The sequence below is a fragment of the Diceros bicornis genome, chromosome 13 (assembly GCF_020826845.1).
Source record: "Diceros bicornis minor isolate mBicDic1 chromosome 13, mDicBic1.mat.cur, whole genome shotgun sequence".
Taxonomy (NCBI): domain Eukaryota; kingdom Metazoa; phylum Chordata; class Mammalia; order Perissodactyla; family Rhinocerotidae; genus Diceros; species Diceros bicornis.
The window spans coordinates 34,740,635-34,763,799 of record NC_080752.1 but is presented as its reverse complement, the minus strand read 5'-3'; the positions used below and the strand labels follow the sequence as shown (position 1 = coordinate 34,763,799).

At 55.5% G+C, this 23,165-nt stretch overlaps 1 protein-coding gene across 1 annotated transcript in view; it reads right to left on the bottom strand.

Moving 5' to 3' along the window:
- Positions 1-4,248: 4,248 nt before the first annotated feature.
- PADI4 (peptidyl arginine deiminase 4) overlaps positions 4,249-23,165 on the bottom strand; it is a 37,973-nt gene continuing 19,056 nt past the window's right edge. Inside the window, exons 4-16 of the mRNA XM_058553028.1 lie at positions 22,366-22,433; positions 21,074-21,191; positions 19,468-19,593; positions 17,687-17,865; positions 17,415-17,518; positions 16,421-16,532; positions 14,811-14,918; positions 9,664-9,818; positions 8,484-8,625; positions 8,145-8,247; positions 7,300-7,370; positions 6,638-6,778; positions 4,249-4,747 (exon numbers count right to left, since the gene is read on the bottom strand). Of these exons, the coding sequence (XP_058409011.1) occupies positions 4,514-4,747; positions 6,638-6,778; positions 7,300-7,370; positions 8,145-8,247; positions 8,484-8,625; positions 9,664-9,818; positions 14,811-14,918; positions 16,421-16,532; positions 17,415-17,518; positions 17,687-17,865; positions 19,468-19,593; positions 21,074-21,191; positions 22,366-22,433 (1,661 nt within the window). The 3' untranslated portion in view covers positions 4,249-4,513. The remainder of the gene's footprint in view (positions 4,748-6,637; positions 6,779-7,299; positions 7,371-8,144; positions 8,248-8,483; positions 8,626-9,663; positions 9,819-14,810; positions 14,919-16,420; positions 16,533-17,414; positions 17,519-17,686; positions 17,866-19,467; positions 19,594-21,073; positions 21,192-22,365; positions 22,434-23,165) is intronic.

Here is a 23,165-nt window from a genome sequence, read left to right as displayed (position 1 = left end):
TCTGGGGGTTGCAAAACTGATCCGAGGGCTTGTTAAAGTTGCAGATTCCTGCGCCTGGAGGTCTGGGGTGTGGTCCAGGAACCTGTATCCCATCCCCAGGTGATCGGGGGGAGGGAGCTCCTTGTCCACAGCTGTGTCACCAGCTCCCAGTGGGGGCGGGGCACGTGTTGGTGGAAGGGATGGAAGGAGGAGCCTGTGCTGAGCCGAGGTCACCAGCTGCTCCCCATCTCCACTGAGCTCACTGAGCAAAGAAATGAGAACTCCTGCTCCCGCCCAAGGGACTTACCTGCTAACCTTAAAACAGTGTTCATTTTACGTTTTAAGTGAGGGTTACGGTTATTCTTGAATAGGTACCACATTCACATGGTTCCACGTTCAAAAGGAGCTTGCAACAAAGTCTCCCTCCCTGTCTCTCACCCACTCAGTTCCCTTACGTGGAGGCAGCCAGTGGCGTCCGTTTCTTCTGTCTTTCCAAAGAGATGTTATGAGTGACCAAGCAAACATGTATGAATATCTTCCCCTCCTTCTTCTTCTTTTTACATAAACGGCAGTGTTTGTTACATGTATTCCATACCTTGCTTTTTCACTTCATAGTACAACTCAGCAGTTCTTCACGTCAGTGCATAAAAAGCATCCTTATCCTTTTTCTGGCTGTATAGTATTCCGTGCAGGGCTGTACCATCAAACACTTGAGCATTTGTTTTCAGATGGTGCTCTGAGTACCCTGTGTGTAATAGCATGGGGAAGTAAGTTGGGTACTCAGTGAAGAATGGTCAGTCAGCCAGGCTAGTTAAATTCAGGATTAAAAGTTAAAATAGCCCTTCTTGGAGGTTTTAAGCCTGCAGCATAACTGTCAGGGGTGGCTTTGTTCTGGCGGCTCTTGGAGGCAGGGGTTGGCCAGGAAGACCCTAAAAGCCCCTCTGGTTGGGTTGAAAGCAGCAAAATTCATCAGGCAGGAGGGGTCCGGCCCATGTGTGCTCTCACCACAAAGGGCTTGCCCACACCCACCCACCTGCCCGCCCACTTGCTCACACAGAGCCAGCCAGAGGTGGGCTGCAGGGCGGGGATGGTCTGACTGGGGAGGGGTCTCTGAGGGCTGGGCCCGGAGTCTGGAGCACAACAGCCTGGGAGCTCTGTTCCTCCCCACCTCGGGCAGCCCTGCCTTGTGCCCGGGCTCTGCCTGAGTGTACTGGGGAGGGACACCCTCAGCCTGTGGAGGGAGACCCCTCTGGGCGTGAGACGGACTTGGAGAGAGCTAGAGCGGGTCCTGCTCTCCCTCCGGGGGGCTTCCTGTTCACCTTTTCTTTCACAAGAGAGTCCTGGACGTAGTAGTACTCAGGAAATTCTTGCACAGGAAATGACTACATGACCCCCGCCTCCAAAAGATAACCCAGGGGCTTCCACAGAGCTCTCCCTCCAAACTGAGGGCTTTGTAACCATAAAGCAACTTACACGACTCCTCGCACGCTTATTCAGTGTAGAAAGTTCTCCAATCACTCTTTGGTAATCGAGTCCCTTGGTCACTTTAGGTCACTGTCGTGAATGATGTGGTGTGCCAGCTGACCCCCTTCAGGGCGGAGGCACTTCGTCCCCCGGCTGCTGTGAGCGTTGGCTTCTGGCCGCTCACAGCAAGTCCGTCTCCTGGAATTGTCCGCTGCCAACTCCCCGGGCTATGTCCCCTCCTTGGGGGCAGCTACATCCAATGTTGGGGGGCAAAGGGCAGTCTGCTTGTCTTAATTCAGGACAACTCCGAGGGCCCATCCCAGCCCCAGAGCGTCCCGTGGGATTACCTGAAAACTTCGTGGGCACTACATCCCAGTTCATCATCTGCTGCTGCTCCCCACACTCCCTCCCAGGTGTGGATCCTGAGAGCACCCCCTAACCCTCACCCCTCCCCCGTTAAACCTCCTGCATACAGATCTCCGTCTCAGAATCTGTTCTGGGGAAGCAGACACAAAACAGTTGCCAACGAATCTCAATTCAGATGTTCGAAAGTCGAACCCCACACAAAGGAAAACCCCAAACTTGGTTTTATAAAGTTAAATCTGCCCCCACAAGAAAGAAATGATAATGATGAGACCTGATAGAGGTGTTAGCTACACTACAGTGGTAATGATATTGCAATGTATCAAATCAACACGGTGTACTCTTTACAGTTACAGAATGTTATATGTCAGTTAAATCTCAATTTAAAAAGAGGACGTCTCGCCCCTTTCCCGTTAGGGTTTAATGGAGGTTCAAAGTTAGAGCTGTGGAAAGGGGGTGCTAGGCTTCCCTCTCTCCTTTCTGCCTGCACAGCTGGCCACGGGTGGGTCCTGACCTGTAGTGGGTTGGGTAATGGCCCCCGAAAGCTATCAGGTCCTAACCCCTGGAAGCTGTGTTATTTCACACAGGACGAGTCTCTGCAGATGTGACCCAGAGTCTGGGGAGATTGTCCTGAACTATCTGGGTGGGCCCTAAATGCCCTCACAAGCCTCTTTGTAAGAGAAAGGCAGAGGGAGATTTGACACACATGGAGAAGCAGTGTGACCACCCAGGCAGAGGTGGAGAGACGCAGCCGCCAGCCGAGGGATGCCTGCAGCCACTGGAAGGTGCAAGAGGCGAGGAACGGATTCTCCCCTGCAGCCCCCGGAGGGAACACGGCCCTGCAGACGCCTTGATTTCGGCCCAGTGACACTGATTTTGGACTTCTGGCCTCCAGAACTGTGAGCGAATAAATTTCTGTTGTTTGAAGCCACCCAGTTTGTGGTAATTTGTTACAGCAGCTGCGGGAATCTACGCTGCGCTCCGGGAAAGGGAAGGGAGTGGGTGTCCGGGAGGAAGCAGGAAATTTCTTGCTCCTCGAGCACTGTCACGAGATGGCTCTGTGCTCTTTGGGGCTGGAAGGACTTAGACTGCTGCTTTCTCTCCTGCAGGACCCCCTGGCTCCTTCCCAGATGCCCCCCACCCTCTATGAATGGCTGGGGGGGGGTCACCCGCATTTGCCGTGATGCCAGTCTGCTTATCCATCAGCTTGTCTCTTGATCCTTCTGCAGCCCCAGGAATCTAGTGAAACTTTTAGCCTTTGTCTGCTGAGGCCGCTCGCTGCTACAGGCAGCCCTGTGGGTCAGGTTCTGGGATAACCTCACATCAGCTTCCTCTTGTGCGCGGCCCCCTTCTGGTCCACAAGAAACACTCCTGCATCTTTTGCTCCAGCAAATTCTGGGGGTAGGGCGGGGGACAGCTGATTCTTGTCAGAGAAGCACGTGTCGACCCAGGTTTCATGGATCCCTTTTCCTCAGCGTCAGGGCAGGGGCTTTTGATGTCTGTCTGTCCCACCATCCTACGTCCTCCACGACCCACATGAAAACAGTAGCTCTGGGTGTTTTCTGAGCATCTCAGGCTCTGTGGAGCCAAGATCTGACCTCAGTTGTAAAGATCTCAAGTCATCAAGTTTTATTTTCTACAGAGGAATCGAAGTCCCTATGTCAGGACCACAAAAGAAAATATTCAAAAGGACTCAGAGGGGACTAATGACTTCATTCCACAAAACCCCCGGCTCTATGTGCCCGCCCAGCACTCGGGAGCCTGTGGCACAGCAGCAAATAGGGGAGACCAGAGCCCGCTGGATGGGGCTTTCAAGCTGGTGGGATGGAAATGACAAATGGGAGGGACAAAGAATTCGCTCGTGTCTGGGCGTGTTTGACATCACAGTCAGATCCTTATGTCCCCCTCGGGTTCTTGCATGGCCTGTCTGTTGCCTTTTTCTCAGAGAATGACATGAATGGAGATATAATTCTTTGGCCCCACATTTGCCCTCCAACATTGTAAATGTCACTCGTCTGTGGAGAAGCCTCAGGCTGACGTGGGGACGGTCCCTGCTGCACGACCTGCCCTTCTGCCAACGTGCCCCTAGAGTCTGGTCTACTTTTTAGAATTTTATTTTTTATCATGAAATATACATACAAAGGAGTGTATTTTATACACTCACATATTAAAGTGAATAATCCACGAATAATAATCTGTGTATTTTGGGATGTTCTCCTGGCTGGCTGTTTGGGAACTGACTCCACGCAGCTCTGAGGAGGAACGTGCCGCACCCTCAGGGCTAAAGCTGAGAATCAACGAGGCTCAGATCACAGAAGATTTTATAGACCAAATACATGCCCGGGAGCAAAAGACACACATTGGACTTCAACATATCCTGGAAGCACCTTCAAGTTTGTAACGTCCAGTTCCACCACGACAATGAGTGTATGAATGAATGATAGGAATGGTGGCTTGACCTCAAGTATGAAGTGATTATAAAGCTTTATTGCAGCAGAACTGAGTTTGCAAAGCCAGGACTGTCTTGGGATCTTCAGAGCGGAGCCCCAGGGGCCGGGACACAGGGGAAGGAAGCAAGCCACCGCAGGGAGAGTAGCTCCCCCTGGGGAGCCAAAACGTCCCCAGGAGCTCTTGCTGGGCCACAGCGCAGGGGACCCGAGCCTCTGGCCAGGAGCTTCTCGAGGGAGAGGATGTCATGGGGACGGGCTCAGGGCACCATGTTCCACCACTTGAAGGAGAAGGGCTGCCGGCGCACGTTGGTGCCGCAGTGCACTTCCCCGTGCCGGACGTGGTAGGTGCCGAAGTCGTCGATGAAGGTGCAGTGGAGACCCAGCGGCTCCAGCAGGGACCGCACCTTCTCCTCCAGGCAGCAGCGGCCGTTGACGATGGGCCCGAAGGGCTTGGGGATGCCCAGGTTCTTCCCCAGCACCAGCATGTTCACCTGCAAAGAAGTGGGCGTCCAGGTCAGGGGCAGCAGCACGCAGCCCACACCGCTATCCCGGCGCCCCCTTCTTCTTCCCACCCTCGGAAATGACAGCCCACCTCATAGATGAGGAAACTGAGGCCCGCACAGGTAAAGAGGCTACCTAAGGCCACCCAGCTGGTCTAGGATTTGCATCCAAGTCTGTCGCACTCCGGGCTCCATGCTCTTAACACTATACTCTCCTTCCCCACCTGCCACCTCTGGCAAACCCTACTACTCGAGGCCCAGTTCAAATGCCACCTCCTCTGTGAAGCCGCCCATGAATCCCCAAACTCTGACAACAGTCACTCCTCCTCTGTGCTCCCGTAGCTCCCAGCACAGTGCCTTAATTGATATCTGTTAAATGGAGGAATAAGTGACTACCTCTCGTGTAGCACTTTCTGTACGTTATAACGTATGTAAATGACTCTGTTTCCTCCATGATATTGGGAGGTGGCCTGGTGAGGTGAAGGGACGAGGATGTTGGCTCCACGCCAACGTGGGTTGGAATCCCAGCTCTACCACTCAATAGCTGTGTGACCTTAGGCAAGTCGCTTCACCTCTCTGAGCCTCATCAGCAAAATGAGCCCAAACACGTTTCTGTTGCTGTGACAATCAGATAGGAACATGTCTGTGGGGCACTGAGCCAGCGGGTAGTAAGCGCAGAGTCAGTCTGCGGGGCTGAGTCACTGAAGGGGCATCGCATTCTCTGTCACCGCTCAGACACAGCCCAAGCTGAGTGCCTTGCACTCTTAATTTCTCTGCTGTTCCATGCCCGTGCCCACGCCCCACCTCCCACGGGGGCCCTGAGCAGGGAAGGCACAGAGTCAGCCCTCAGCATCGCCCATTACATCCCCCAGCCACAGGCATCACTTTCTTTCCCGAGCTGGGAAAGCTGGCTGGGCTCAACAGGAGAAGAAACAAAATGCTTGGGGCCAAGGAATTTTATTCAGGGGTGAGAGGAGGGTGGCCCCTCCTGCCTTGTTCTGGCCAAGCAGCCCTTTATTCTCAACAACATCTTTTGCTGCATCTCAGTGAACAAAATGGAAAAACTCCAAACCACTGGATTTGAGGAACGACCTTGAAACCCCAGCGCCCTGGGGAAGCCAGTGTGACAACCTCTGTGCCGGGACTCCTGGCTCCTCCTTGGACTGTAACCCCCAGCCCAGCAGGAGGGGGCAGCTGCGGGCCCCAGGAGAACTGGCGAAGTTTCTGCCTGGCCCTTGGGTATCCTTTGAGGAGACAGAGTAACAGGACAGCGGGACGGCAAAAATAGAGTAGATCACTTCGAGATGGTGCTTGGGGGTCACAGTTAAAAGTTCTTAACAAAGGCGGATCCCCCTCAAGTCCGCCCTTCAGAGGGGTGCAGCCCACCTAGGCTGGGCAGCACCAGCCTCACCTCCTCAGAGAGGCCCTCCCGGACCACCATGTCTGAAGAGCAGCCCCCACATTTACTCAATTCCAAACACTTGTTGCTTATCTCCCCCGAACCCCACTTCTACTTTGCCCCTCGCCCCCGCAGGGAAGCCATAGAGGGCAGTGCAGTGTGGTGGTTAGAGCATGGGCTCTGCAGCCAGACCCCCGGCTTTGAGTCCCAGCTCGGAATCCCGCCTCTTGCCGGCTGTGTGTTCTTGTGGCAGAGACCTGACCTCTCTGGGCCTCCTCTGTGAAGTGGGGGTGACGACAGTCTCTGACTCCCAGGGTGGGTGTGAGATGCCTGAAGCTGCTCTGTAAGCTGCACGGGGCCACGCAAACCCCAAGTGGGCAGGCAGACAGCCGCGCCTCCTGGACCCGCACTGGGAGCGCAGCGGGCCTCCCGGACTCAAGGCCATTGGCAGCAGTGGGCCGACCCCGAAGGCCCCTCCTCACCATGTTGGGGAAATAGGCTTCAGCCTTGAAGGTCCCGCTGGAGTCCTGCTGGAGCTTGAAGAGCTGGGGGATGTCGATGATGTCCCGCTCCGTCAGGCCCAGCTCCCGCTTCAGCACCTCCCGGTTCCAGTCGATGCAGCTCTGGGGCGGGAGGCGGAGATGGGGATGGCCTGGCCAGCCCGGGGCAGGGCGGGTGCGCTGCAGGGGGGCCGCCTGGGGGGGAGGCCCGGGGAAGGACCAGGACGGGGTCCGGAAGGCAGTGATGGGCACCTCCTTCTCCTTCTTCCTTCCCTCGCTGCTCTGCTCTGCTCAGCCTCCCCGCCTCTCGCTTCTGCTCCCGTGTCCCTGCCTTTCTGGTCACTCTGTCACTCTGCCTGGCCTCTCTCCTGCCTCTGTCCCTCTGTTTCTGAGAGTTTCACTGTCTTGCTCTGACCCTGGCTCTCCCATCTTCCTCTCTTTTCTGTGCATCACCTTGTGTAACGGTGACTGAATCTCCCTCCCACCTCTCACACATTTGCCCAGATCCCAGGGCCATCCACCACGGAGCCACACGCAGCCTGTGGAGGGTTCTGCTTGCGCCCCTGACTGCAGGGAAGGTGGCTGGGGCAGGGGGTCGTCAGGTCTGCCCAGGACGTGGCATCCCCCGGGCACCCAGGCCATACCTCCACGTATGAATTATGTTCTCTCAGTTTCTTGTTTGACAGAATGTCCTTTATTTTCTGCTGTTTTTTTTCTGTCATGGAGAAAAAGAAAAAAAAATGCAGGTGAATTCAGAGGTCAATTTCCCTCTTCCCAGCAGGTGCAGTGGGGACTCAGTTTTCCCTTCTATTAAAATGGGGACAGCAATAATTCGTCACATATGGGTTTGTTTGAGCATCTGAGAGGCAAATGCCTTTAATGAAATATTTTATCAGGGTAAGTTCTCATTAAAAGCGTTGCTCTCACCCCCTTAAATTCTGTTGTCTCCAAAGGGATCTCATTTGCCAAGGGGCAAACAGAGGTCCGACCGTTGCCCCATGCCACACGACATACTACAGATATTAGCTGAAAACTCTCAGCTGTGGAGGCTGCTTGACCTCTGACCCCAGCTCATGTCAGTGGACTTTACTGAAAAAGTAAGATTGCATTCTGTGCTCCAGCCAGACTGAGTTTTTTCCAGAACCTCAAACACATCTTGCTTTCTCCTGCCTCTGAGCCTTCTATTCACTGTTCCCTCTATCTGGAATCTCTCTCTTCCTCTCATCCCACAACCCCATTTGCCTGGCCAACTCCTGCTCATCCCTCATGCTCCTGCTTGGTCTTTGCCTCCTCCAGGAAGCCTTCCTTGAGCGCCTCCCAGACACCCTCCAAAGCCCTCCTGTTGTAGCTGTTCTCTTGACTCCCTTCCCCTGGACTGCGAGCGCTGAGGCAGGGAGCTATTCTGCCCTGTTCACACAGCATCCCCCACGCTTAGCATGGGGCCTGGCGCACAGTAGGTGCTCAGAAGAACAAAGCATGGCCAACTTACTCGCGATGCCTTTGAACAGCAGAGCATCCCCGTGGCCCTCCTTCAGCTGCTCCTGGAACAGTTTGTAGCAGGACCTGGGGCTGGCCAGGAGCAGCCGGAAGCCCTGGAGGCAGAAACACTGGGGTCAGAGGTCAGCTTTGACCCTGGGGCTCCCAAGGAGGAGGGCCGGCCAAGGGTACAGGGAGTGTGGCTTGGACCCAGGCTGGGCACCTCCTCCCTGCCCCCTCCTGGGGGTGAGGGAAAAACAGAGTCAGTCAGGGCGGCCCCCCAGGCAGAGTGCAGGGCTGTGCCTGGAACCCAGGAAGGAGACGTGGCCTCCTCCAGGCCCCCAGACTGCACCTTCTTGTGCGCGGGAACGAAGCTAAGGAACTCGTCCACGTGGCCCACAAACAGCCAGTCGGAGTAGAGCTTCACGGGGGCCTGCACCTGCTGGGCGATCAGGAAGTCCTGCAGGGCCTGGTGCATCTCCTGGCTCTCCTCACTGCCAACGCAGGATGGAACACATGTTATGGGGTCGGGGCGTCAACGGGCAGGTCTCTGAGGGACTGGAGGCTTGGCAAGGGGTCAGGGATCTCCTTCAGGGAAGAGATTCAGGAGCCTGGGATGCCTTTATTATATCCCCTAACATGTGTGGAATTGAGGAATTGTCATCCCAGTTTTATTGGGGGGAAACTGAGGCACAGAGTCACCAAGGTCAATAGGACCAGAGCTTAGCCTCAGAAAGCACTGTGTGTTGACTTAGCCTAGATGCTGATGCTGTGGGTGAACATGGGGTTGGGAGCTGGTCCTACCTGAGCTCGTGATCCCTTGTTAGCTGTGTGGCCTTGGGGACATTCCTTCATCTTTCTGAGCTTCAGTTTTCTCCTTGCTCTGGTCACCAAGGTCCTTTGTGATCTAGCCCTTTGCCTTTCCTGTTGCTCAACTTGTTTTAGCCTCTCTGGCCTTCTTGAACACGCCAAGCTCATTTCTGTCTCAGGGCCTTTGCACGTGCTCTTTCATCTGCCAGGAACCTTCTACCCCAGATTTCCAAGCAGCCATGTCCTTCTAGTCATCAGGCCTCAGCTCAAAAGCCCCCTCCCCAGAGAGGCCCTCCCTGGTCACTCTGACTAACATAGTTCCCACTCCTCCTCTGCTCCTCTCTTTTTTGTTTTCTTCACTATTTGAAATTATCTTATTTGTTTACTTTTCTATTATGTGTCTCTCTCACTAGAATAGCGGCAGGGACTTGTCTGTCACGTTCATGGCAGCATTCCTTCCTAGCTCCTAGCATAGTACCTGGCACACAGTAGGTGCTCAGGAAGTATTCACTGACTGAGAGTGAATAGCAGAGCTGGAAGGTGAACCTGGGTCTATCGGGCTCCTAAGCCCGCGTTCCTTGCCCTGCACTGGGATTCCTCCCACAAGCCCTCAAGTTTGTCGCGCCCTCGTGGGTTGGGAGCAAGTTGGGAACGCTTCTGCTCTGGCCTCTGCTTTTCCGCAGCGTCCCTGCGTCCGCCCCTCTCCACGCCTCCCTCCTCACCTGGGGTAACTGCAGTTCCCAATGAGAATCCTGCCCAGCGGGTACTCCTTCCCCCCGACTGTGACTGGGGGGCTCACTTCCAGGTTGCCAAAGGAGTCGAGGTCGGTGATCTCCTCTGTCTGGGGCCCTCGAGTCACATAGCCAAAATCTGGACCCTGAGATGGGAGAAGCACATGCCAAGTGTTAGAGAACTGAGTCTCCCGGTGAAGAGAGGGTGGGGTCAAAGGTCAAAGGTTAACCTGGTCACAGGAGGGAATTGGGTAACGTGGGCAGCTGGTACCCAGCAGGCGCCGTTAGTGTTTGTGGGATGCTGGAGGCAGCTGAGTCGCGGGGCAGGGGAAGGGACCGGCATTTGTGAACAGTCCCTACTGCGTACAAGCTGCCAGTCCCTAATGCGCGTAAACCTGAACTTGGGCATAATAACAAAGCCACAAAATATCATTTTTATCCTCATTTTGCAGAGAAGAAACTAAGCTCAGAGTGGGGTGTGGCTTCTGCAGGTCCCACAGCCAGTTTGTGGAAGGACCAGGATTTGAACTGTCTCTACGGCAGGCCCTCTTGCGCCGTCCTGATCTCGGGCTGGAATGAGCTTCGCCCAATGGCTGTGATGCCTCCACTGGATCTTTGGGAGAAGAACAGGTGGACGATACATCTCTCCCCCCGTGTTAGTTTCCCACTGTGGCTGTAACAAATCTAGTGGCTTAAAACAACACACGTTTATTCTCTCACAGCTCTGGAGGGCAGAAGTCTGAAGTCAGTTTCCCTGGGCTCAGGTCCAGGTGTGGCAGGGCTGGTTCCTTCTGGAGGCTCTGAGGGGAGAATCCATTTCCTTGCCTTTTTCAGCTCCTGTGGCCATCCGGCTGTTGGCCTCCTCCTCCGTCTTCAGAACACATCACTCTGTCATCACGCACCTTGTCCCCCTCTGACCCTCCCTCCTCCCTCTTACGAGGAGCGTCATGATTACAGAGAACCCACCCGGAGAATCCAGGAGAATTTCCCATCTCCAGATCCCTAACTTAATCACATCTGCAAAGTCCCTTTTGCATATAAGATAGCATCAGGTTCCGGGGATTAGGACGTGGACATATTGGAGGGGCCATCACTCATTCCACCTTCTACAAATCGATGTTCTTCAATTCATGGGGCCACAGACTTCCTGCAAGGAGATTCCAAATTGTGAGCCTGGGTGCATTTTTCTGGGAAGATGGGTAGTCTCTAGGATGTCTGTGTCTCCATGAGTTTAAAAACCATCATTTCCAGGGCCGCCCGGTGACATAGCCGTTAAGTTCACGCATTCTGCTTCCGCGGCCCGGGGTTCGCGGGTCCGGATCCCGGGTGCGGACCTATACACCTCTGATCAAGCCATGCTGTGGCGGCGTCCCATATAAAGTAGAGGAAGATGGGCACAGATGTTAGCCCAGGGCCAGTCTTCCTCAGCAAAAAAGAGGAGGATTGGCAACAGAGTTAGCTCAGGGCCAATCTTCCTCAAAATAAATGAACGAATGAATGAATGAAAAAATAAATACCATCATTTCCAATTTCCTTTCTCTCTAAACCCATGCAAACATGAGTTCCACCCCCACTGTGCCATGAAAACTGCTCTCGTCGAGGCCTGCGTGACCACACAGCTAAACCCAGTGGGCACTGCCCAGGCCTCGTCTTCCTCGCCCACCAGTAGCGACTGAGTCAGCGGGTCACACCCACGGCCTTCCCTCTTTCCACTTGGCCTTCGGGACCCTGAGCGCTCTTGGTCGCCCCTCACCGTGGCCCCCTCACGGTCTCCTGAGCACGGGCCTGGGCCCAGTCCTTGGTCTCCTTTCTCTAGCTCACTCTCCGCTTTGGCGGCCTTGCCCAGGCCCAGGAAATACCATCCACGTGCTGAAAAGCTCACACCATATCCCCAGTCTGCACCTCCTCCCAGACTCCACACGCGCAGCCACTGCCCGACTCCCCTCTTGGATGCTGACTCAATATCTCACACCGCCCCAAACGGAACGGCTGACCCTCTTCCCACCCCTCATCCCCTCCCACAGTGCTCCCCATCTCAGGGCATGGCGCCTGCCGCTCACAAAGGTCAGAGCCTGATGTCACCTTTGGCTTGTCACGTCCTCGCAGCCGTCAGGAAATCCTGCAGGCTCTGCCCTCAAACATATCCGGAATCTGGCCACTTCTCACCCCAATCCTGCTCCCTGGGTCTGCGCCCCCATCATCTCTCACCTGGTCACTGCCCCAGCCTCCTCCCCACTCTCCCTGCCCCCGCCCTCGCCCCTGGCGTCCATTCTTGACATGCATCCAGAGCTTCCCTTTTACAACATCAATCAGATCATAATCCTCCTCTGTTTAAGACCCTCCAATGATTCCCCAGTTTCTCAGATTCTAAACAAATGGCCTTACAATGGCCAACAAGCCCACAGGATCTTCCCCCCTCACACCCCATCCCCCATCACCCCCTCACACTTCTGGCCTCCTCGCTCCTCCCTGAACATGTCAGGCATGCCCTGTCTCAGGGCCTTTGCACTGGCTGTTCCCTCTGCCTAGAACACTCTTCACCCAGAGGTCCATATGGCCAACTCCTTCACCCCTTTCGAGTTTTTGCTCCAATGTCAGCTTCTCCAGGAGGCCTACCCTGAAATGCTATTTAAAGTTGCAGTCTAATCCTCCCACCACTCTGGCACCTGGGAGCCCCTTGATTCTGCTCTCCCTTTGCCTAAAGCCCTTGATTCCACCCTCCAGTGTACAACGGAATTTATTTATTTGTTAGACTTCTTGTTCACTGTCTGTCTCTCTGGACTAGAGCGTCGACTCTGAGAGGGCAGGGGCCTTGGCCTGCTCACTGACGAACTCCAAGTGCCCAGAACAGGGCCAGGCACAGAGTAAGTGCTCAAAGACTGTTTGATGAATGAATGATGAATTCACACAAGTCGCTGCCCTGGCTCTCGCCAGGAGAGGGGATCAGTTCCACAGGCTGCAGGCTTGGATTTCTGCAGGCAAATGAAGGGGTGTCCACAGTCCACAGAAGTGGCTCCCCACGCGTGGGATGCGCAGAGGATGCTCACACGCGCTGCTTGACACAACTTCCGGTGCAGGCTTACAAATGTGGTCCTTTCAATTCTCCTCCGGGCTTTCTCGTTTGTTGAAGACTAAAGCCCCCGAGTGGTGTGAATCCATCCTGAACACCTGCTGACCTCCCATCTTAACAACCAGAGAGAGGGCACAACCTTGGCTCAGAGGTTTTGCAGCCATTTGTATCGAGCTGGCTTTAATAATTTAATTTTGTTGTAATTCTGTTTAATTTCACAGTTGCCTTCTATGTATGGTAAGTGCTGCTGGTCTCCATTTACAGAGGTGGAACGGAATTTACTGACATGGGCTTCCAGAAAGAACACTCACGGTGTGTCAAGCTGCGTGCTAAGTGCACAGTGTCCCGTGATGGGCAGCACGGCTTCAGCCCTGCCCTCGTGGTGCTTCCAGTCCAGCAGGGGGGCAGACAATGAAGAATAAGCATCAAGTCAGGGATTTATAACAAAATACTGAGAAGAAACCAACAGGGTGCAGCGGTGGAGAATGCCACGGGCTGGATGGGGTGTCCTTCAGCGTTAGGACGGCCCCACTGAGGAGGGCGTTGGCGCTGAGACCTTCAGTGTTGGCACCAGCCTTCAAAGTCGGGCACATTTGAAGAACAGGAAAGAGGCCAGCGGGGCTGGAGCCGGTGAGGGACAGGGAAGGTGGCCCACGATCAGGTTGGAGAAACAGGTGGGGCCTTGTTACACTTGGAATATCAAGAAGGAGACACGACCACTGAACAGAGGAGGACTGGCACCAGCGAGAAGGGCCAAAGTCTCCGAGGTAGTTGGCTAAGTTATCCCGTTGCTCCTGAAACAGGATTAACCTGATTCCATGGCAGAGAGACACCTCGAACCCAACAAAATCTTTGCATCGGCACCACTCAGCACGGGAGAGTGAGTGCGCCTCGGACAAGTTGCTGAGTTAACCTCAGGTTTCCTTTCAACGCCTCCATGTGGGCAGGGCCACCTCCCCTCCCTTGGGGCGCAGGGTGCTCCTTGGAAAGCCCCTCATCACGGCACACGTTGCACCCCACACTCTTTCCTCCATTTTCCCTGGCACCCGGAGTCAAGGAGCTGTCAGGGCTTGGAGTGCAGGCCTAGCATCCTCCTGGGAGAGGGGGGAAGCGTGTGGTTAAGAGCATGCTCACCGAGCCAGACCAGCCTGGTTTGAATTCCAACTTCTCCATTCTCTCTCTCTCTTTTTCTTTTTTTTGGTGAGGAAGATTAACCTTGAGCTAACATCTGTGCCATTCTTCCTCTATTTTGTATGTGGGTCACCGCCACAGCATGGCTGACGGTGGTGTAGATCTGTGCCCGGAACCCGAACCCGTGAACTCAGGCTGCTGAAGCAGACCATGCCAAACTTAACCACTACACCACAGGGCCGGCCCCCAACTTCTCCATTCTCTTTTTGTGTGAGCTTGGGAAAGCTGCTTCACCTCTCTGAGCCTCAGTTCTTCATCTATAAAATGGGCCATGTGATAGCATCTACATTAAAGGTTGTCAGACAAATTAAATGAGTCAGTGCAGGTAGATTTTAGCACTGTGACTGACAGAACACATGTTCAATAAATGTACCCATTATTATTATTATAATTCTCTGCTGAGTTTGCACGCACCTGCCAGGCAAGTCAAGCATGAGTCACCAATATGTCACCCAACCCCCCAAACACATATAGAGTCTTTGGCTGATAAAGTCCCACCGAGGAAATGATCACTCTGATCCTGAATCCCCCGCCTCAAATCCCAGAAGGCCAGACCCCACCCAAAAGACAGAGCCGCCAGCTGGATGTTGGGGAAGGTTCTGGTCCTGGCCCCACCCCCACCTTGCAGCAAGAGCATCTTCAGTGGAACAAGGATGCCCAAGCCTGACCCATGTCCTCGGCAGGGTTATCTCGAGGACAAAGTGAGCTCATGGCTGGAAGGGGCTTCGGGAAAGGAAGAGATAGATGTCATCGTGGTGATAACAGAAACAGCAATGGCAGGCTCGGCTGTAGGGGCAGGGCTGGGGAGACAGGCGAGGAGGGAGGGTCCTCAAGGAGGGGGCTGTCAGCAGCTGGTGCCCCCCCAGCACGTACGTACCCGCACGCATTTGAGGGGGAACTCCTTCAGGCCTCTGTTCCTCGGGGAGTCAAAGACCACGGGCAGCGTTTTGTGCGGGGCCTGGACGTAGCCCACCTCCATCTCGTCCTGTGCGGAGTGGAAGGGAGGCTGTGACGCCTGCTGCCTGGGTCTTGGCGCCCAGCGCAGGGATGGCAGGCCTGGAACCATCCTCTCTCCCACCCTTGGGGTCAAGAGCAAATTCAGGTGGGCTATTCGACCCCAGAGCAGTGGCTCTGAGACAGCAGAGCCTATTGTCCTGTACTTGCAAAAACGTTGTGAGATCGCTGGGGTGCCCTTCACTCCCTCTCCTGTGAGTGACCCGGGCCGGATGCTGCCAGGGGCTGGGGACCATGGTGAACGAGCCTCGGGCCCTGTCCTCAGAGTGAGAGATCCAGGGAGCGGGGCACTCACCACCCAGTGTTAGGACATGATGGGAGGGGGGTGAGGGGTCTGTGAGAACACAGAGGAGGGGTGCCCCCGATGTGGTTGGGATGGGTGAGAGAAACCTTCTTGAAGGCAGCACTGCTAAGCTAAGCCTGGATGGTGAGGATCAGAGCAGCCCTCCCCCAAACGGGGGCAGGTGAGGCCCCAGCCCAGCCCACGGGGCAGAAGTGCATCTGGTGCAGAGCCTGCCCGGATTCTACTGGACGGGTGTGACAGTGGACATAAAGCACTGTGAGGCTGACCATAGGAGGTCAAAATGGGCGGTACAGCGGCAATTCATACGGTTCAACCCGATTTAACCAGACGGAATGACGAGAAGGAAGAGAGGGTGTTATTTGGGGGTGAGAAGAAAGACGGATGAATTCCCACGGGAGGGACTGGGGAAATGGAGCATTCCAGCTGGGAGTGGATGAGGGTGATCTGGACAGCGGGGGTGGGAGTGGGCAGGGTGTCGGAGGAGGAACAGGATGGGCAAAGGTGTGGAGGTGGGAGCAGGGGGAAGGGCGTGGAAGAGTAAGGAGTCCAGAGGTAAAGCAAGGGTGTTCAGCCCACCGTGGCCCAGGGCACTGCCCAACGCCAGGCGCCGGGGTGCTGAGCTGAATGAGGCTGAGTCTCTGCCCTCAGGGAGCTCAGGGCACAGAAACAGAATGGTGACAGTGTGGCCGGTGCGCTGGCAGGCTGGCACTAGGTGAGGGGGGTGGCCAGGTCGGGAGGGCCCTGGGGGCAAGCTGAGAAGGAGGAGGTGGGAGCCATGGAGGATGCTGGAGCAGGGGTGTGGCCCGGTCTGGTGACCCAGCCCAGGAAGGCTGGCTTGGAGGGATGGCCACTCGAGGGACTGTTGAGCTCCGACCTCGTGAGCTTTGCAGCATTGCCAAGGTCGTCTGAGAGCTTCCAAGCGGGAAGCTGACTTTCATCTTGGTGACCACGGCAGACACACAGCAGCCCGCAGGAGATGTCAGTTGAATGACTGGCCGGAGCCCCCTGTGCAAGGACCCGCAGAGGCTCCTAACTCCCGGCCCATCTGGGGAAGGGTGGCCAGCAAGGTGCTAGGCTGAGCCCCAGAGCCCAGGTCCTCCAGTGTCCCTTGACCCTCAGGGACGTTCATCCTGTGTGCCCCGGCCCACCCACCCCACGGGGCCACAGACCTGCATCCACTGGTCATCCATGCTCTCCTCCTCGGAGCAGATGGTCAGCTGGCACCTGGCTTTCTTGGCCAGAGCAGTCACTGACTTCAGGAAGTCCTCATTTTCAAGTATCCTAGAAAGAGCATGGAGGAAGCTCCTAGTGCTCTGGATTCAATGGCCACGGCCTTGGCCGGGCTCTGAGGGAGCGCACTGGACCCCTGCAGGGTCCCCGGGGTTGGAGCAGGAGCTCAGGCCTGGACGGAGACGCCTGGCTCGTCCTGTCTCTGCTCTTAGTGAGCACCGTCTCACTGAATTCTTGTAACAATCTGTGGGGGAAACTAGTGGGTACCCCCTTCCACCAAAGAGAGGATAGAATGAGGAGGTCAACGCTCAGGGTCACATCATGTGGGGACAGCACTGGGATTTGAACCCAGGTCTTGCTGGCTTTCAGCCCGCTCTGACCACCAGGTTACACTCCCACCCCTTCTGCCCCAAAGTGACTGGAAGAGGAGAGGGGAGGGTCCCCTGAGACCCCACCATACGCAACAGGTGCTCTCAGTCTGCAGGATGAGGCTCCCAGAGCAGCTCGTTAAAACGCAGATGGGCCATCTCCAGGGACGAGACCCAGCAGGTCAGAGGTTGGCAGGAACGTGCATTTTAAAGGAGTCCCCAGGGGTTTCTGGTGCAGAAGGTCCAGGGGCCACACTCTGAGAAGCCCTGGAAGCCTGGCTTATGGACCGAGGGTTCTCACCTTCCAGGTCTAGCAAACTCTATAGGCCCCGGAGCTAACGCAGCCCTCAGCCTGCGTCAGGGCAGGACAGTTACAACAAAAACAACAAGAATAATTTTCCCCGCCGTTTTACGGGTCCAGGCAAGCCGCAGGCCCTCGGCGAGTTGCAGAGGGATAACAACTGTCTTCCCACCCACACAGCGAGTGCACGGCGGGCCTGCGGCCAGAACCCGGGGCTCCCCCTGGCGTATCTGTGCCCGCCCCCCAGCACTCTGGGCCCCTCACCTGCACACGTACACCTCCTTCGGGGGCTGGGTGTTGGGGGTCATGATCCAGGGGGCCACACGGAAGGCCACGCTGTCTTGGAAAACCAGGGCCTTGGGGAGCTCCTGTGGGGGGGGGGGCGTCACAGCAGCCAGGGCCCAACACCTACTTCCCAGAGGCTGTTTGGAGCCCCCTCCCCAGATGGGCTGTGCACTGTGCACCCCCCGCAAACCCACAGCAGGGCCACTGCCTGGAAGCCCAGGTCCCCCCTCTGGGCCGCCATCCTGGCCTACCGGGTTGTTCGTGGCCAGCAGGGAGACGGTGAGGGAAATGAGCCCAGGGAAGTTGGCATCTGGGAAAGAGAGGCCCTCCACGTAGAAGTCTGTGCTGTGCTCGCCGCCCGGGAGCTCCAGGAGGTGGGAGGGCTGCTTCGGCCCCAGGACCACCCTGTACCCGGGGCGCTGTTTGTCCCCTAGGGAGGGCAGGGGAGGCTCAGGGCTGTGTCCCACCTCTGCAGACCCTGTCTTCTTCTCCCTGGTGCTGATGCCGTCCCAGGGCCACTGCATGTCACCCCTGAGGGCCCCTCATGGCTAAACCTGGCCAGAGCCTCCATTTAGGAGAAAGAGACTAAAGTCTCAGCTGGGACAACGCCCCCCTGGCTGGGGGTCCAGGAATAGGGGGACTGGGGTGCCTGAGCCATTCCCAACGTTACAGGAAGTCCATTACACATTATGGTTCGTCCATGCATTCATTCATTCCCGAGCACCTGCTCTCAGCTGACACTTGGGGAGACCAGGGTGACAGTCACTACCAGGGTGACAGTCACTGTCCCGGTCCCCAGGGAGTGCACAGCCTCCTGGGTGAATAGGGAGGAGCAAAGACAGTGAAAATCACAGACAGTAATCAGTGCTGTGATGGAGGGAACCCCGGAGGGCCAGGGAAGGCTTCCTGGAGGAGGTGATGCCTCGGCAGAGGCAAGGAGTTGGCTTGTCGCCAAATCAACGTCAGCCTAATCACTTTGGTCTAGAATGGAAGTGAGTCGGATCAAGTCGTGCCTCTGCGCGAGACCCTCAGACGGCTCCCCCTTCTCCTTCGGACTAGAAGCCAGTCATTCCACGTCTCCCTGACCTGGCCCCTTCCCCTCTGCCGTTTCTTCCCCACCCTCATCTGCCGCCTCAACCCTCATGCGCTGCACTCCAGCCGCACTGCCCCCGTATCCCTCAAGTCCACAGGCCCCACCCCACCTCAGGGCCTTGGCACCTGCGGTACCCTCTGCCTAAAATGCCCTTCCCCGGGTGTCCGGTGGCTGTTCCCACAGCTCCTCCTACTCAAATGACACCTGAAGGGGGGGCCTTCCCTGACCGCCTTCTACCCACGCCCTGACTCCGCCCCCACCCGCACCCGCCGCTCCGCTGCCTTCTTCTGCACAGCATTTCACGCCATCTGACGCACTGGGTGTTTTACTTAATTGTTTGACACATCGTCTCTCAGCCCACTGAGATGAAAGTGACGTGAGTGCAGGGACTCTTACGTTCTTTGTCCCGTGCCCGGTCCCTAGAACTGAGCCTGGCTCTCAGCAGCAGCAGGTGCCCAGAAGCCGCTGAGAAGTTCTGACGTCTTTGATTTGCAGGATGTTGGAGGACAAATGATTACATAACACATGCAGCCACTTGCTTCCAAAAATCTCTGCAAACAAGAGTCCTCTGTGTGTGTGTGTGTGTGTGTGTGTGTGTGTGTGTGTGTGTGAGAGAGAGAGAGAGACAGAGACAGAGACAGAGAGACAGACACACAGAGAACAATTACAACAGTCCTCGGGAGGGGGGTTATTTCCTTCTCGGTGCTCACCAGCACCAGACAGCATCTCGTTTGTTTGTCTGCATTTTGTCTGTGTGTCCTTTCTAGAAGGTAGTGGGCAGAGATGTTGTGTATCTTGCTCACTGCTGTGTCCTCAGTTCTTAGAACCTGGCACACAGGAGGGGCTCAGGAATTATTAGCGGAAGCGGGTGTGAAAGTGCTGGGCCCCGCCGGCGGGGGCAGGAAGGGAACACCCAGACAATGGCCAAGGATGACTCACGATTGGCATGGAACACCCTGACTTTGTCCATCTCCGATCTGGCCACGTGGAGCACCAGCTGATGCGTGGTGAAGAAGTCCCAGGGGGTCTTCGTGCTCAGGGTCACCAGGGACATGTCCTGCAGGTCTGGAACGAGAAGGGCATGGCCTGAGAAGCAGGCCCCTGAGACCCTGCCCCCTCCACTCCTCTCCCATCCCCTCCCCCTCCCTCCCCCACCCCTTCCCCACCGCCCTTTACCATCACCTGGTTTTATTTTTTTTATGTTCTTTCTAGTATTTAAATGATGCTTTTCGTTTTGGAATTAAAGCTAAGCAAGTTTCTGGTCTTCTCCCACTAGGATGAGCTTAGGATGTAAGCTCGGCAAAGCAGGGACCACATTTATCCTGTTCATGGTCCACCCCAGCTCCTAGAACCTAGAAAACCTAGAAGCACCTAGAACAATGACTGGCACATGGCAAGTGCTTGATGGCTATTTGTGAAATGAGTGAGTGCAGAGGCTTCTCCCCTGGGCCTGCGTGAGAGGTGACCCAACCTGAACAGTGGCCGACAAAGGCGTGGGGAGAGCGAAGCTGACGACAGCCACGGGGTTGAGGGCACTGGGGTCGGCGGGGCTTGAACCCTGGACCTGGGTGAGCTTGGGGGGGTATTTCAACTCTCGGTGCCAGTGTCCTCATCAGTGAACAAGGCTGGGAGTAGTGCCCACGCAGGGGGAAGAGTGAGGTCATATGTATGGATAGCTCATCCTAGTGCCCGGCGTCCTGGGAGTGCCCACAAAAGGTGCCGGCTATTTTGATTACCTCCGTGTGCCAGGCACCAGGTAGAAGCTGCGGCCTGGCACCAGGCCAGGCCAACTGCATGCAGCTTCAAACGCCTCCACTTCTGCACGGTCCTAGCACCTCCCCGGGAAGGCCACAGCGCTGCCGCAGCCGGCCGACCTCACCCCCTCAGCACCCTCCTCCAGTGCAGGTGGGCAATGTGTCTTCCACCCCGGCCACACCTCAGAGGTGTGCCAGCAGAGACCTTGCATGTACAACCACCCTTGTGCCCCTAAACCTGCCCTGGGGTCGGGATGCTGGGTTCAAATCCTGAGCCTGTGACTTACTAGCGGCGCAACCTCGAGCAAATTACTTAACTTCCCCATGCCTCAGTTTTCCCATCTGCAAAGTGGGGATGAGGACAGTACATATTTCTGAGCCTGTGTTGAAGGGTCAAATGAGTTAGTTCTGAAGTGGTCAGAGCAGGGCCCCACACATGGCAGGGGCTCGGGGCTGCTCCGACATGAGTTTCAGGCAGGAGTCAGGTTTTCATTTTGAATTATTTTGGGCCCCAGGTTTGACCCAAGAACAGAAGTTTGGGATGGGCAGGGGGCTGGGCCACAGAAACTGGGGCCTGAGGAAGTACTGGGAGACTCAGCGTTGGTCCCAGCTCTTCTCTGGCTGCTGTGTGTCCTTGGGTGGGCCACTCACCCTCTCAGGATCCCTGACCACTCCTTCTGCTATACAATGGACGTGTAACAAGAACACGCTTCCCCTGATTTCTGAGGGCTGAGGAGCAAGGGCTTTATAAAAACCAAACTTCTGCTCCCATTAGCTCTGTGGGTCTTTACCTTTGCTGTCAAGCATCTTGTCATCCTCGAAGTCCAAGGTGGAAGACATGGGATCGTCTTGGTCACAGTTCACCAGCAGGACGGCGCCTTGTCCACGAGGGCCCCAGGTCCAGGTCCTCTGCGGACACCCCGCAGGGATAGGGCGCGCTTAGGAAACTGTGTAGGTCCCCAACTCTCGGGGCCATCTCTCCCTAGCATCTCATTAGCCTCCCGTGGTTTACAGGTAACTCTTTGGTCCCAAGAGTGGATTTTTGCCTGCCCCCAAAGTCATAAAGAAATTTACCAAAAATGCAATTCATCCACTTTAAAAAAGGAGCCCAAGACAGTAAAACTGATTTTAACAGCTTTTAAAAACTGTTGGATTGGCAAACCAAACTGGGCTAAATATTTGTGTCAAGATCCTGATCTTAATAGTTACTCTCATGTGAACTCTTAATTACGCGTTTAACAAAGAGTGCGCACTATTCTTAGCAGCCGGTTCCCCTCTGTCCAAAGATTAAAGCAAATGCAGCAGCCCCTCCCGGGAGGGAGGTAATCTCCATGATGTCTTCCTTTTGTAGTGGAGGGCAGAGTGTTCGCCCCCGGGGAATGACTGAGTTTTGGGTGGGACACTGGGATGGATTCCCCTGTAATTCTTCCCCCCACTTTTGACTGACCCCCTTAATTTGACAGGTTACCCCATTAATTTGACAGGTCACAGCCTCCTAAAGAGCACATCAGCATAAAATTGTGCAGCTTTGGAGTTTCAGGGACACGCCGAGGCTCATCCACAGACCCCGGTGAAGACTACGCATCACCTGCACGCCTCACCTCTGCACAACCCACACCCTATCTTTCCAGAACACACATCCCCTGCCACCACCTGGGTCCTTCCCTCCTCTATCTCCTGCCATTTCTTCCTTTGTCTATTCTTCACCCCCAGTGACCATGCAATCTCTCCCACAGGCCGTTAAAGCCTGGGCTAGGGGATTTTTGAGCTAGAGTTGAGACCTGCCTGCAAATTTTCTTTCTGCTCTGCATTAACTGGGAGACTCTGCAGCTCCCAGTTTGTAGGACAACACATTCTCTGGTGAAATCTAGTTTTGTAAAAGAGATGGGAGATATATAAACCAAAGTGGTAGTGGTGATTTTAATTTTCTTCTTTTTCTTGTTCTTCCTAAATTTTGTCTCTTTTACAGCGAACACGGAAACGGGTGAACAGACAGGCTGCCATTCACCCCATCACCACAAGGGGGCGCCTGAGGAAAACTCTGGAGTTGCAAGCAGCGGCATCCACCAAGATTGAGCCGTACCTTGTTCTCCCCGGCTCTGGTTGGCTTCACGTGGCCCGTGCGGGTAATGTCCGCGCTCAAGAAGATTTCTGAAATCCGGTGAGTAAGAGGAGAGGGTTGGCGAGGGTACAGAGTGGGGCACTCAGCCTGTCCCCAATGGACAATGCTTTCCCCAGGAGACTGTCTGCTCCAAGGCTTCTCTCCCTCCCCTTCAGAGTCGTCACAGGTTCAAAGCCCCACACCCCCACCGTGTCCCCCAAGAAGAAGTCTGACTGCAATTCAAACAGCAGAGTGGGGGCTTCTGACCACACCCATTCTCCTTTGGGGGGCCACGCCATGACCCTGATGCCAGCCATGCATGTCTGGACACCCCCAGGGGTTTCAGAAGGAATTCCCAGCCACCCCCATGGGATGTTTGGTGTGAAGCCCCTACAAGGACACCTTGCCAGGCTCTCAAAGGCCTCTGGCCCCAACTCCAGCCCCCGTGACCTTGGGTGGGGGACAGAGTGGTTACTCCAACCCCACCCGGGTCTTCATTATGTGTATTGTGACTGCACCGGGGACAAATCATGGCAATAAACATACTCCGCTCTTTCCAAATGGCATGGCTAAGAAAACATATCTGTTTCTAAGTCCTTCTTCCCTCATCAGAACACGACTACACCATCATTCCAATAACTTAGGTCCCACAGAGTGATACAGCGACCTGTGAGCTCACAGTGTGACACTGACCGGATGACATTTTAACATATCCACATCCACACATCAGTGTCAGGCCAGAGTGGCATAGTGCTTGGTGGCCTGAACTTCTGGGCTCCTTC